At 55.0% G+C, this 12,863-nt stretch overlaps 1 protein-coding gene and 1 long non-coding RNA gene across 2 annotated transcripts in view; one reads left to right on the top strand and one right to left on the bottom strand.

Moving 5' to 3' along the window:
- The window catches only part of Ccdc85c (coiled-coil domain containing 85C), a 73,966-nt gene extending 65,376 nt beyond the window's left edge, over positions 1 to 8,590 (bottom strand). Inside the window, exon 1 of the mRNA XM_048431485.3 lies at positions 7,531 to 8,590. Within this exon, the coding sequence (XP_048287442.3) occupies positions 7,531 to 8,332 (802 nt within the window). The 5' untranslated portion in view covers positions 8,333 to 8,590. The remainder of the gene's footprint in view (positions 1 to 7,530) is intronic.
- A 1,188-nt stretch (positions 8,591 to 9,778) lies between these two features.
- Positions 9,779 to 11,877, top strand: LOC125398472 (uncharacterized). Its single transcript, XR_015739199.1, has 2 exons — positions 9,779 to 10,082; positions 11,355 to 11,877. It is a non-coding gene; the product is annotated as an uncharacterized LOC125398472 (long non-coding RNA).
- The last annotated feature ends 986 nt before the right edge of the window (positions 11,878 to 12,863 follow it).

Raw genomic sequence — 12,863 nt, 5'->3', positions numbered from 1 at the left:
GCCCTCACTGCCCACAGGACTCAGAAGCTGCAGCAACTACCAAAGCAGTGGTACCTGCTCTGAGACCAGACCCAAATAAAAGGTTCTGTTTGTCTGTTTGTTTGTTTGCTATTCAGACAGGTAAGGTGGCTGGTGCATGCCTTTAATCCCAGCAGAGGCAAGCAGATCCCTGCAAATTCAAGGTAGCCTGGTCTACACAGTGAGCTCCAGGCCAGCCAGAGATACATAGTGCGACCCTGTCTTCAAAAAAAATAAAGAGAGAGAGAGGTGGGTGAGGAACCACAGACGAAAGCAAAGAGTGCAACATTACAAAGACCGCGAAGGTGTGCTTGGACACACACAACCACCTTGGCAGGTTTCATTTTTTGGAAGTAGATAAAGACCATTTGGTGCCAAGAACAGTAAATGCAAGGGGAAAAAAGGTAGGTGACCAAAGTGGCTTGGCCTCTATCCAATTTAGAATATGAGAGGGTGCTCGCCAGCCTTTCTACCTGGCCCCTGATCCCTGGCTTCAGAACTGAGTGTTCACCTGTTTGTACTCCCAAGGACTAGACAGTGCCCACGGCTGCACTCGACTCTCAGGAGGGCTGCAGACTGTGGGGAGGGGGTGCAAGAGCAGAAGCAGGCATCTCGGCCCCAGCAAACACACCTGCACCAGGATGGAAGTTCAGTGTTGCCCTAAACTCGGCACCTTAAAGCCTTTAAGCAGAGTGTGTCAGAGAGCTGAGGTCAGAAATTCCATCAGGCCCTCAGGAGGAGTGGTGACCCAGAGTCCTCCCCCAAACTGAGGACCCCTAGGGCCCAGCTGCTGTAGGGGCAAGTAAAGCATCCGCTCTTCGCATCACACGGGCACTAATTTGTAGCCAAAAGACAGCTTGAGAGCCAGCCCCATATCCTCAGTGCTAAGTCTGAGTCAAGATGACCAGGACCCCAGGCTCCCAAATAGAAAGACAGGAATGACAGGCCCAAGGGTGGGTCCCCTTCCCTCCCAGCTTCCTCCTTAGAGCCAGAGGATTCCACACAGCTTGCTCAGGGTTTCCGGCTCTTGCTGCTGAGGCATTTCCTCCACTCCGAGACACCAGCACGCTGAGTGATATCTGCTCTAGGGCAGCACTGATGGACAGGGAGGGGCAAGGGAGGAAGGACCCAGCAGCAAGGCACAGAGGGCACCCAACCTGCACCCACAGTGCTAGGGAGAAGGGAAGGAGCTGAGAAGACAGTAATGCCAGCCTGACTGGCCATCTGAGACCCAGAATGAAGGACCAGGAGGTAGGGTGCCGGCCTCCAGGGTGGGGCCTGTAAGTTAGAGAAACAGGGCTACGCAGCATTTCCAGAGAATCAGCTGATGAATGGGCACCACGCCAGGTCTTCCTGCCCAGAGAGCTGGAGACCAGTGGGGACGCTAAGACTGGGTACCTGCCCCTGGGTGGCCCAGCTCCCTGCCTGTCCAGAACTATATGCCTACAGGGAGCGAGAATGTAATAGGGACCAGTTTGGGGGACAGTTTAGAGGAAGTAATGGGGCTATCCCTGACTTTAAGATCACTAGAACAGGGGCTGGAGAGATGGCTTAGTGTTTAAGAGCATCTGTTGCTCTTGCAGGGGGCTCTGGTTTAGTTCTCAGCACCCGCATGGTGGCTTAGGACCAACTCTAACTTCAGTTCCCGGGGGTCCAACACACTTTTTTGACTTGCACTAACACAGAGCACACACGTGGTACACTTAGACACTATGTAGCCCTGGCCAGCCTGAGCCCCCAGAGATCTGCCTGTATCAGCCTCCAGACTACCAAGATGGCAGCCTTTGTCACTACATCCGTTGAAAAGCTTTAATAAAAAAAATCCCATCCCTTTAGGAGAGAATTTTATTCCTCTCTCCAAGCCTTGTGACTTCCATTAAGGTCACCTTGTCCCCAAGCTTCAGGAAAATGAGAACGAGCTACCTATATTTCTGAAACGTCTTCCCCACCCCCCAGGACAGTCCCTGCATAGGTCACAGACCTTGATCCTAGCATAAGTTCGGTCATGCATCTTAATTATTCTGTAATGGGGAGAGTTCCGGTTGAGATACAGATATAGCATCTCCCACAAGTGTCTGACCCAATGTCCCTAGAGCCTAGGACCACCTGACACTATATGTCAGAGGTCCAAGGAGGCAGGGGGCGGGTCTTGGAGCAGACAGCCTAAAGCAGAGGTTCTTTCCTATGGCCACTGCTAGAGTCATGGCCATCCTGGGGATCCCTAGCTTCTTGCTCCTGCCCTTAGCCTAGCCGACAGGACATCACCAGAGAGACGCTACTTAACTACTAGTCCCAGGCCAGATGACATGAATCACTGTGGGGGCACCGAGAACTTCAGAGTATAGATGCTCATTAAACGTATGCTAATGTCTCCCTTCCTGCTTAAAGGGCCAGCTATGAGGTCAGCTCCCACTCTCGGTTGCCCTCCCACCCCTCACAGCCCTTCTGTGGGACAACCCAAGGCGTGGGCATCTACAACTGCCACCAACAGGAAAGCTCGTCACCAGTGTCCAGGCAGGTGATCACACACCTCCGATAACAGAGGGCTCCTAGCTCTAGAGGCCACAGGATGTATTCATTTTCCTGATTGACCTTGGAATCACCGGAACTTTAGGGCTTCACCTGCAGGGCTGCATACAGCACCAGTCCCAGTCCCTCTGAGGTGATTTTCCCATGATGCTCTAGTTGCCACCTTCAGAACTTAGCCGTTCTGCTCCTTCTTGACTATAAGCCATTTTTCTTCTGCTCGACTGGACAAGAGCTTCCTGCCTCTGAGACAGGACTGGCCAACAGGACTGGCCACAGAGGCTCCACTCACAAGCGTGGATTAAGGGGTTCCCTACACACACCCCAAGTAGCACTTCCTAGCATGAGACTGGGATCCAAATAAAAACAGAAGCCAGAGACTCCTCCTTTAGAGGCCCAGTTATAGGAGCAGGATATCACAAATGAGGAGACTGAGACCGAGAGGGTCAGTAAGTCACCAAGGTCTCCGATCAGGTAGGATAGAGCTCATTGGCGCTCTCTTGACCCTGGAGCTGGAGCCCTAGGCAGCAGGTTGCACAGCGATGCCTTAAGGTCAGCCCTGGGTGTTCCAGCTCAGAAACGTGCTTTCCGGCTGCCACACAAAGACACTTTCCCTCCTCTCAAAGGTCAGTCATGTTTCCCATTTTGCAGATGAATGGTTCAGGGACTTGCCTAAGGGTTTCAAGCAACTGTAGAAATGACTGCCACCACAAGTAAGGTGTATGCAGAGCAGAAAACAGGTATATGAGCCTGGGAAGAGGCACGTGCCTTTAATCCTAGCATTTGGGAGGTAGAGGCTACAGAGTGAGTTCCAGGACAGCCAGAGCTACACAGAGAAACCCTGTCTTGGAAAAAAGAAAAGAAAGCAGGTATGTGCAGGAGCTGGCTTCCTCAAAAAATACTCTGGTCATGGAGCAATATTCCACAAAGTTCATATCCCAGGAGCTCAGAGACCTAACATGGGCCATCGCTGCGGTAGGCTAACCTCTGCGATGGGAGCCGGACTGATGTAGGGAGTGGGAATGAAAGAGGAAGACAGATGGAGGAAAACCATGCAGAGGAGCCTTCTCTCCAAAAGGGAGGGCAGAAAGCACCCTGGAGAGCTGATCTTTTACTGCTTGTGCCTCCCTCAACATGGAGCTCACACATGGGCTGCACCAGCTAACACAGAAGACCTGGGACTCACTCTAGCCACCCTGAGGGACCCAAAGCAATGCCCAACACCTCTTCAGGCCTCAGTTTGCCCAAAAAAAAAAAGCCTCCTGGAAGCACATGGTAGCCCTCAATAACTAGTGAGTTCTTCTTTGTGGTCCTGTGCCCTGCTGAGTGGGTCACCTGCCTGTGAACGCCTGGGGCCAGGAGGGTATAGCACCCAAGTCCACGGACAATCAGTCTCACAAACCCCTCCACCAGAGTCAGGCTGGGAGAAAAGGGAAAGCTTGCATAACCCGCCCATTATCTCCTCTGACCTTTGCTCCCGGCTGGCAGGCTCAGGAAAGGCAGCCTTATTAGTAGCGCTCAGAGGCCTCCCTGAAAAAAAGACCTATTCACCACCAGCTTGCTCTGTCTTTTTTTAAAGACCCAGACCACCCCCTACTCCACCCTCCCAAAACCAACAAAAGCACAAATGGAAGAACAAACCCTGCTCATTTTGAGGGATTCAAAATTTCAACCCAAACATGAAAAGATAAATGGCACTCACTCGCTCACCGGTGTGCTGGGGGTTCTGAGTTAGCTGCAGGGGAGCAGGGCTTGGGGGGGGACACACCCAAAGGCAGGGAATGGGCAGTTAGGCTAGAAGGATGTGAGGGGAATAAGAGGGGGAAACTGACTGAAAAGGCTCTTTTCTGCTGTGTGTGTGTGTGCATGTGTGTGTGTGTTGTTGTTGTTGTTGTTGTTGTTGTCTTCCTCATGTTGAGCAAATGCTCTACCCCTGAGCTGTACTCCCAGAGGGAAAATGGTTTTGTCTGAAACCACCTCACTTGGGGAAAGAAAAGGGGGCTGAGTTTCTGACGTTTAAACCGTCTCACCTACAGGACTTAGAATGCCAGCAAGGCACCCTACACCTGACTTCAGCCAGACAAGAACCAGCCTCCCTAAAGCAGCCTAGCGCCTGCCTGCCCAGTGTCCACCCAGCGCCCAGCGTCAGCCACTGCCTGTCTGAGAGACCTATTTGCATATGCATTCAGAGACTGGCCAAGCCCACCTCAGCCAGAACTGCCGTGAATACAGATGATCACCTCCACCACTGCCACTCGAAGCCTTCCAGGACACCCTACAGGGCTGTGGGTACAGCAATACTGGTCTCCCAGAGAAGACTGCAGGGCCTCGGTTCTCCTGCTCAGCAGCAGGTGCAGTTTACACACCACACACGGAGCTCGGAGGCGAATAAGCCCATAAGCAGTTTCAAAGGCAAGCAGAGTTTGGAAGAGACGCCAAACTGTGCTGGCAAGACTTCCACGGCGGAGTCCTCCAACCAATGCTGGGACCACTGTGGGCAGGTGTCAACCTCACTGGCTTTCATAGAGTCAAGGGTTCTGTGGGCTTCTCTAACCTTCTAGAAGGACAGAGAGACAAAATTAACCAAGCTGCCAAGATACACGAGGGAGTCAAGATGTCTAGACCTTGTGGATAACTGAGTTATCAATGAGCCACTCTGTGGTCATTGATAAGGAAGTAACACTTCCCAGGATGGGAGAGAAGAGGCACAGCAAGGTCAGGAATCCCAAACAGGGAGGCAGCCCTGTTACCTAACTAACAGGAAAGCAAAAATGACAACCACAAGGGCCTCAAGTCATTCTTGGCAGAAACTTCGATGGCCCTGGTAGAGATCCCAGCAAGACAGGACTGGGGTCCTCTCTGTGTGTCACCCCACATATCTGTAAAATAGGGCTGATGCAAGCTGCCCCGGATTCCTGTGACTGCATGTCAAGATCAGGCACTAAGCCCAGTGTGACTCTACTCTGGCCACCACCTGAACTAACTCTCTCTCTCTCTCTCTCTCTCTCTCTCTCTCTCTCTCTCTCTCAGCTCAGTCCTGTTCTTCAAAGCCAACGCAAGGCTTCAGGTCCCAGCACAGAGAAGCCCAGCTTTCCTTGTTTCCTGGAATTCTGCACACATTAGAGGGAGGATAGCTCATGGCCACCCACTGACTTCAAGAGACAAAACGAAAAAGAACAATCCGCTGTGTGACTGAAATTTGTAACAACAATGCTGAGTTTTCATTTCCGTGTCAAAGCAAACCTTGGCTACTACAAAAACCTGCAGCAGTTTTGTTGCAAGGAGACTGGGGGGCAGGGAGGATGAGGTCTGGAGGAAACTGGACACTTCAGCCCCTACCCATCCCTAGAGGGGTGGAAAACCTGCAGGCTGGCCAGGTCCTTCGGTGTGGCTGCATTATTCACTACTGCAACTGGAACTCTGGGCCAGCCCCACATCTCCTAGATCATCTGCAAAGAGGTGGAGACACAAGCAAGGCAGTGTCCTGCAGAGAATCGCTCTGGTCAAGTGCTACTGCAAAGACTCCCCTCCTTTATGATGCACTTGGGAAAATCAAGACCCAGAACACTGGCCCTCCCAGAGTCCTAGAAAGGGGGAAACGAAAGAGATACAAGCACTGTAAAGAGAGGTACCAACAAATTAAGCTGGAACTCTGCAGGTGGAGTAGACAGAGCAGCTGTAGGTGAGGACCTGTGGATGCAGAGTTACAAAAAGAAACAGAGTTGCAGGGGTAGATTGCTAATCAGTAACAAAGTATCCATCTAGACCCAATCCTTTCCTGAACTCGAAATGTTCTAGATAGTAAATAAGGAGGAAACCTCCCCCGTCCTGCATCCGGAATGCAACTGCGACCTGTTCCCACCCCAATATGCCTGCAGAGGGCTTGGCCAGGAAACTAAGAAAAGGCCTGGTCCTCAGCTCTAGCTGTCAGTTTGGGGGAAGAATTCTTCGAAGCTTTGATAGAGCCTGGAGAGAGAAAGGTTTTAAGGAGAACAGAAAGGGCGGGTTATCTCTGCCACCAGACAAACAGTTCAGGCAGAAGCAGGTGCCACCAACACTGGGAACTAAGCTTTCAAACACTGTGGGGAACCAGGGAAGGGCAGTATCTGGCAGTCGGGAGAGGAGGGAAGCTTCAGGGTAGGCTAGGACACAGTGGCCTATGGTGGACACACCCTCGGCACCGGCAGAGCTGAGCTCCCCCCACACTCCAGCCACATATGACCCGGGCACTTCCTGTAAGACGATCAAGCTTATAAATCTCTTCAGGGGCATTATCTATCTCCACCTCACACCCACCCGGGAGAGGCAGGAATCAGCCTCTCTGGCTTAGAAGAAAGGAAGCAAGGAAACTGAGGCACACGAAGAAGTCAATCCACTCCAACTATATCCTCTGGGGAACATTGTAGAGACCAAGTTGAAAAGGGTGTCCCAACCAGTAGTGCAGGATTTATGGGAAGCCAGGAAGCCTCTCTAAGCCCAGGGCGCTCTGGCCCAGCTGCCTCAAGGTCTTAACACCAGTGCCAGTGGGCCGGCCCAGCCCAGTCCAGGATGAGATAGGACTACACGGAAGCAGGGGAGGAAACTGGGCTGGAAGAAAGCACACAAACCTACAGGCAGTTGTGGGAGCTGACTGGGTTTGAGTAACATCTGTGGTTGCAAGCAGAAGGGAAATTTTACTTGCTTCAGCTCAGGAGTCTTTCATAGCCTTCCAAGAAAAACTTCCCTCTGCCCACAAGCGTTTTCAGGGTGGGATGAGAGACACCCTTAGACAGAACAGGAGTGCCAGACACTAATACAAAAAGCTGTAGATAAGAAACTTTCCTGCGGTATCAGCTAGACAGGGGCACCACCACGCCGGATGCTCCATTTGCTATGCCCGTTGCGGAGGGGTCTGGAGGCGGGTCCCCACAATCCCGAACCTGTGAGGTGTTCAGGAACTATCGTTTCACAATACCCCTACGCTTCCGATCCGGGCGCTGTGCTTACCGTGCAGGCCGTTAGGGATGCTTCGGTGGTGCGGCGGGGCCGACAGGTCATCCAGAGACCGGCGCGTGGCTCCGGCCTTGCCGTCTGGACCCTTGTGCGGCCCGGGGGGCAGCAGTGCGGGTGGGACGTGGTGGTGGTGGTCCGGACTGCCGCCGCTGCCCGCACTGGACGTACTGCTGCCATCGCCAACGTCGCGGGCCCCTGAGCCCGCCGCGCTGCCCGCCAGCGGCCCGCTCAGGCTAGCCTGGCTATCTATGGAGCTGCGGGAGCCCGCGCCGCCGCCGCCGCCGCCGCCGCCAGCGCCCCCCGCCGCCAGAGCCGCGCGCTCCTCGTCCAGCAACAGCACCAGCTCCTTCAGCTCCAGGTTCTCGCGAAGCAGGGCCTCCTGGCGCGCCTCGAGCTCCCGCAGCTTCTGCTGCGAGCGGGCCACCTCGTGCCACACAGCGCCGGCCGCGTGGCGCCCAAAGCGCTGCCACTCGCGCGCCAGCTTGCGCCCCTTCTGCCGGTCGTCGTCCAGGAAACAGCAGAGCTCGCGCAGCTCCTGATTGTCGTCCTGCAGCCGCTGGTTCACGTCCTTGAGGCCGCGGATCTCCAGCAGGTGCTGCTGCAGCCGCCGGTTCACATCCCGCATCAGGCCGCCGTGCTCCAGCATGAGGCCCACCTTCTCGCCCTCGGCGCGCCGCAGCCGCCGCGCCAGCTCCTCCTTGCTCCAGCGCAGCAGTTCTTCGTCCGGCACCTGGCTCAGCTCCTCCGACGCCGCCGCTGCAGCCGCCGCCGCCGCCACCGCCGGGGGCTTCGCCATGGCGGGGCCGTCACCGCGACATCGCCCTCGCCCGCGCCGGGCCGGCGCTCCCCGCGCCGGGGCTTCTCTGGGCCCGGCCACGCGCGCGCGGGGGGCGGCCGGGGACGCGTGCGGCCCGCCCCGCGCCGCCTCGCGTTCCCTCCCGCAACCCCCGCTCGGGTCACCCGGGAGCCTGCGCGTGCCTCAGGGCTCGGGAACGGGGAGGGTGGCTGCGTCGGCGGCCGCGGTGCCCGGGCTCTCCGGGCTCGGGCGCAGCAGGCGGAGGCCCGCCCCCGGCCCCGCTCCCGGAGCCCCAGCCGCCCCGCCCACCTCGGGCGGAGAGGGGGCGGGGCGCCGCAATCGGACCCCGCCTCCGAGAGGGAGGTGAGCAGTGGCACGGCCGGCCCCCGAGGTTCCCCTACGCGGTGCGACGGCCCGCCGGGCGCCCTGCCAGAGGCGCGTTCGAGCCGTGGTCCCGCCCTCCCACCGGTTTGATTGGACCGGTCCGGGGGTGTGCGGGAGGGGCGGGGCGCGCGCGGGGGATGCCGCAAAGATGGTTTCGTCCAACCGTGAGGCCAAGCCCCCTCCTCCCCCCCCCACCCCACCCCCGGTTCAAGTTTCTGCGCCCGGAGGACGCGGCCTGGGCCAATCCCAGGACTACAAGGCGGTTTTAAAATGCAGGTAGGGCTGGGGGGTGGCGGGGACCGGTGGGAAAGGTAGGGCAGGGCTTCCCTTAAAGGAGACGCGCGAAAATGAGAGGTCCCCCCCCATCAGACCCGCAACCCCTACCCTCCTTTTCTCATTCTTAATAAACAAATGTCCACCGGGTGGGCGCAGCTTCTTTAATTTTTCTCGGGAGCACCAGACTTCGGTATAGTCCAAGAGAGGAGGAACAATAGGACCCTGATGTAGGGGGTCGGACAGAGCTGCTCTTTGTCCCTTTCAGGGCCACCGACCTCCTCCGCTCCAATCTCTACCTGGGTTCCCCTGCCTAAACTCTCAGCGGAACTGTCTTTCCGCTCCTAGCTAAGGACTGTAGGGTCTTGCCAGTCTTTTCTCAGGGCCAGAGCTCTCCCCTCTTCCCCAGGTCTGATAAGGCAAGGGGGCAGGGGACCTGCCCATTTCCTGGAGCGGCTCTCAGAACCCTGCCCCTTCGCACACTCAACCACTAAATCCCTGGGATTGGAGGAACGTCTTTGGTTCGCTAGGTGGAAACCCTTGTGAAAGCCGAGGGGAAGGTCTTCCACCCCGGCCATAAAGCTGGGGTCCAGAGGCGCACAGCAACTGGAGGACCTTCCCCCGCCCGCATCATTGCAGGGAATTCAGATCTTCCTACAGCCTGTAAGTCCAGTCCCCAAAGCGCATTTACGGCGCTTCTGCAGTCGGCAGACCGAGGGAAGGGTGCGTTTTCCGTGGACCTGCCAGGAGATAACCCACCCCGGGCGTCCGCACACCGGGGTAAGCTACCCAGGGCCTGGAGCGCGTGCCCGCGCAGCAGCTGACGTCCCATTTTACAGTTACTCAGCCGTTTACTGAACCACTGCGTGTATCCTCTCACACCTTCCCCAGCGTGGGGGAATTCTACCCGGACAAGACTACAGAGACCACTGCCCTCTGAGGGTACTTAGCGTTCTTGGGAGAAGGGACAGTAGAACATGAGAAGATACTGTGAGGCTGTCTGCAGCGCAATGCAGGGAAATCAGTTCCCGTAGTCTCTGGGAGGGACTAGGATGTGGGAGCTTGGATCTGAGCCTGAGCAACGAGGACAAAGGTAAGGGGCGTAGGCTGTTCAGGTGGAAGGAACAGCTAGTGGAGTGGCCTTAGGGCTTGGCCTGTTAGCGGACGGTTCAAAAGAGAGGAGGGATCCGCGAGGTGACTCAGTAGGTAAAAGAACCTGATACCCAGTCTGACAACCTGAATTGACTCCCAGGACCCACGTGACGGCAGGGAAGACCTTACTCCCTCAAGTTGTCCTCTGACCCCCATACGTGGGCCATAGCATGCATAAACCCTCACACACAAATAAATAAATGTAATAGTATTTGAAGAAAGAGAGAGGAAAAGGAAGGAAGGAAGGAAAGAAGGAAGGAAGGAAGAAAGGAGAGAGAGAAAGGAAGGAAGGAAGGAAGAGAGAGAGAGAAAGGAAGGAAGGAAGGAAGGAAGGAAGAGAGAGAGAGAAAGAAAGGAAGAAAGAGAGAGAGAGAGAGAAAGGAAGAAAGGAGAGAGAGAGGAAAAGGAAGAAAGAAAGAAAGAGAGAGAGAGAGGGAGAGAGAAAGGAAGGAAGGAAGGAAGAGAGAAAGAGCCATGGGTGGTGCAGGTCACCAATCCTAGAATTTGAAGGCAGAGGCTGGGGTAATCTCTGGGAATTCCAGGCAAGTCTGGGCTACAGAATGAGATTCTGTCTCAATCGAAGAAAAAGAAGGGTGAAACATGAGGTCTGAGGTCAAAGGGCAAACCCAGGTGTGACCTGAAGCAGGAGAGCTGTCTTGACTGTCTTGGATCACCTTAAGAGACAGTGGCTCTTGTGTCAGCGTTGGGAACCACACAGGTTGAGCTAGATCCCGTCTTCTTGCACACATGCACACATGCACGCATACACACACACACACACACACACACACACACACACACACCATGGCACTTGGAGATGAGCTGAAGAAAGTATGGGGAGACAATGAGCCCCAGGGGTGCTGAGGCCAGCCGCACTCACACACTCAGTGTGGGTGAGTCAGCTGAGTGTTCTGCAGGTCCAGCCCAGTACAGTTTGACTTTAGAAAGGAAGGGACTTAAAACAGCTTGTGCCTGGGGAAGCTGCAGATCTGTAGCAAGATTTAGTAGGCTCCCTGGAGGCTCCCCACAGAGCAAAGACTAGGTTGGGAAGTTGCTCCAGGGAGAGAGTGGGGGAATGAGCAGAGCACACACCCAGGGGGACGCTTCAGCTCACCAGGGAACTTGCTGAGACATTTCAATTTGTCCTGGGCTTTGTGGAAGCCATTTGTCTCCTTGTGGTGTTCCTATGTTCCTCTGTCTTCTGTTTCTCCAGGATGACAGTTTCAGCTGAGAAAAACGAAACCTTTATCCAAGCAGTGGTTCAGAGCATCTCTACCCTACTGGCTGGGAAGCCTTCCTCCAGGACCTTGACAACCTCCCTGGAAAGCTTGGGGATGGTGCTAGTGTTGGTGTTGCTGGGTGGTTTCAAAGAGACTTGCTGCTCTCCTTTGCTCCACATGCTTGGTGGGAAGAGGATCCCAGGACTGAATTAGCATCCCAAAGCAAGAGGAGATCTCCAGGACAAATGTGCTGTGTCCCCTAGAACACTCAGAATCCAGTATAGCCACATAGCAAGTTTGAGATCAGCCAGGGCTACACAATGAGATGCTGTCAGTCCCACGCACACTGCTAGTGTAAGGGGCTCTTATTCCTCACCAGGCCTACAGCTCTAAGCTCAGACTCCAGCTCTGATAGCCCTAGCTCTTTTCTAAGCAAATGATTGACTCCTCAGTGCATGTCCCATTGAGTTTGAGGCCCTTGTTTTAAAAGGAGAAAATTGAGTCCCAGAAAGGAAACACTTTGTCCAGGGTCATTTTCATTCAGTGGTTTACCAGACACATGCATGTGCTCTAATACATAAGTACCACCAACGAGCGAAGCAAAAACACCACTCATAGCTTCCTGGGCCCTGAGAAAAGCTTTCCTGGGGAAGCTGAACCCTGAAAGCTGAGGGGTGATTGGCCAAGATGGGAGGGACACATCGAGTGGATGAAGCAGCAGAAGCAAGGGTCAGGGTGGGTCACGGAAGAGCAGTTTAAAGGTAGAGGCACATGCCTGGGTGTGGAGCGGTGGAAGGAGGCACAGGCAGTGGACCTGAGTGGAGGAGATGGTGAGTTTGTTAGCACCATGCTTTCCTGGGGGCTCTGAGAAGCAACCATAACAGCAATAATAATCAGCAGGAATAGCTACATAGATTACCGGCCCCTTCAGGAAGCCAACGCCGTAGGTACTCTAGTACTAACCAACCAAGCCAGGAGTAACTTGGACAGTTACCAATGGGAAGGAGGTACAGGAGGGAGTGGCTGGAATCTCAGGTGGGGTGGGGTATCTAATTACCCTCCCTACCCCTCCTCCTCTGAGGGAACGTCAACTGGCCCAGCCTTAAGTATTGTAGCAGTGACTGTCAGGCTCAGAGGGCAATGTCCCACTGCAGGGTTTGCTTGGGTGTTAAGTTCTAGGCTCCAGATGCAGCCTTTGAGTCCTGCTATGTATGTCTGTGACAGCTGGCAGCTGCTCCTAACACCTAGTCCTGCAGCTTCCAGATGCTCTGCATGCCAAGCCTCGGGTGCTACCTCAAGCCCCAGCTCTACAACTAGCGACCTCACACATGCGCACACACACGGCAGAGATCGGAGACCCAGCTCCTCCGGTGTCTGAATATTTCATGCAGTGAGGGTGGAATGAGAGTGGCAAAGACCTTAATTGTTAATGTGACTTGTGCTGGCTCTAGGCCCAGCCCTCCCGGCCCCTCCAGTTTGAAATAGCAACAGTGGATCATGAT

The sequence above is a fragment of the Myodes glareolus genome, chromosome 11, assembly GCF_982192425.1.
Source record: "Myodes glareolus chromosome 11, mMyoGla1.1, whole genome shotgun sequence".
NCBI classification, from domain to species: domain Eukaryota; kingdom Metazoa; phylum Chordata; class Mammalia; order Rodentia; family Cricetidae; genus Myodes; species Myodes glareolus.
Note: the sequence above shows the minus strand (reverse complement) of the source record. Positions and strands in the feature narration are given on the sequence as shown.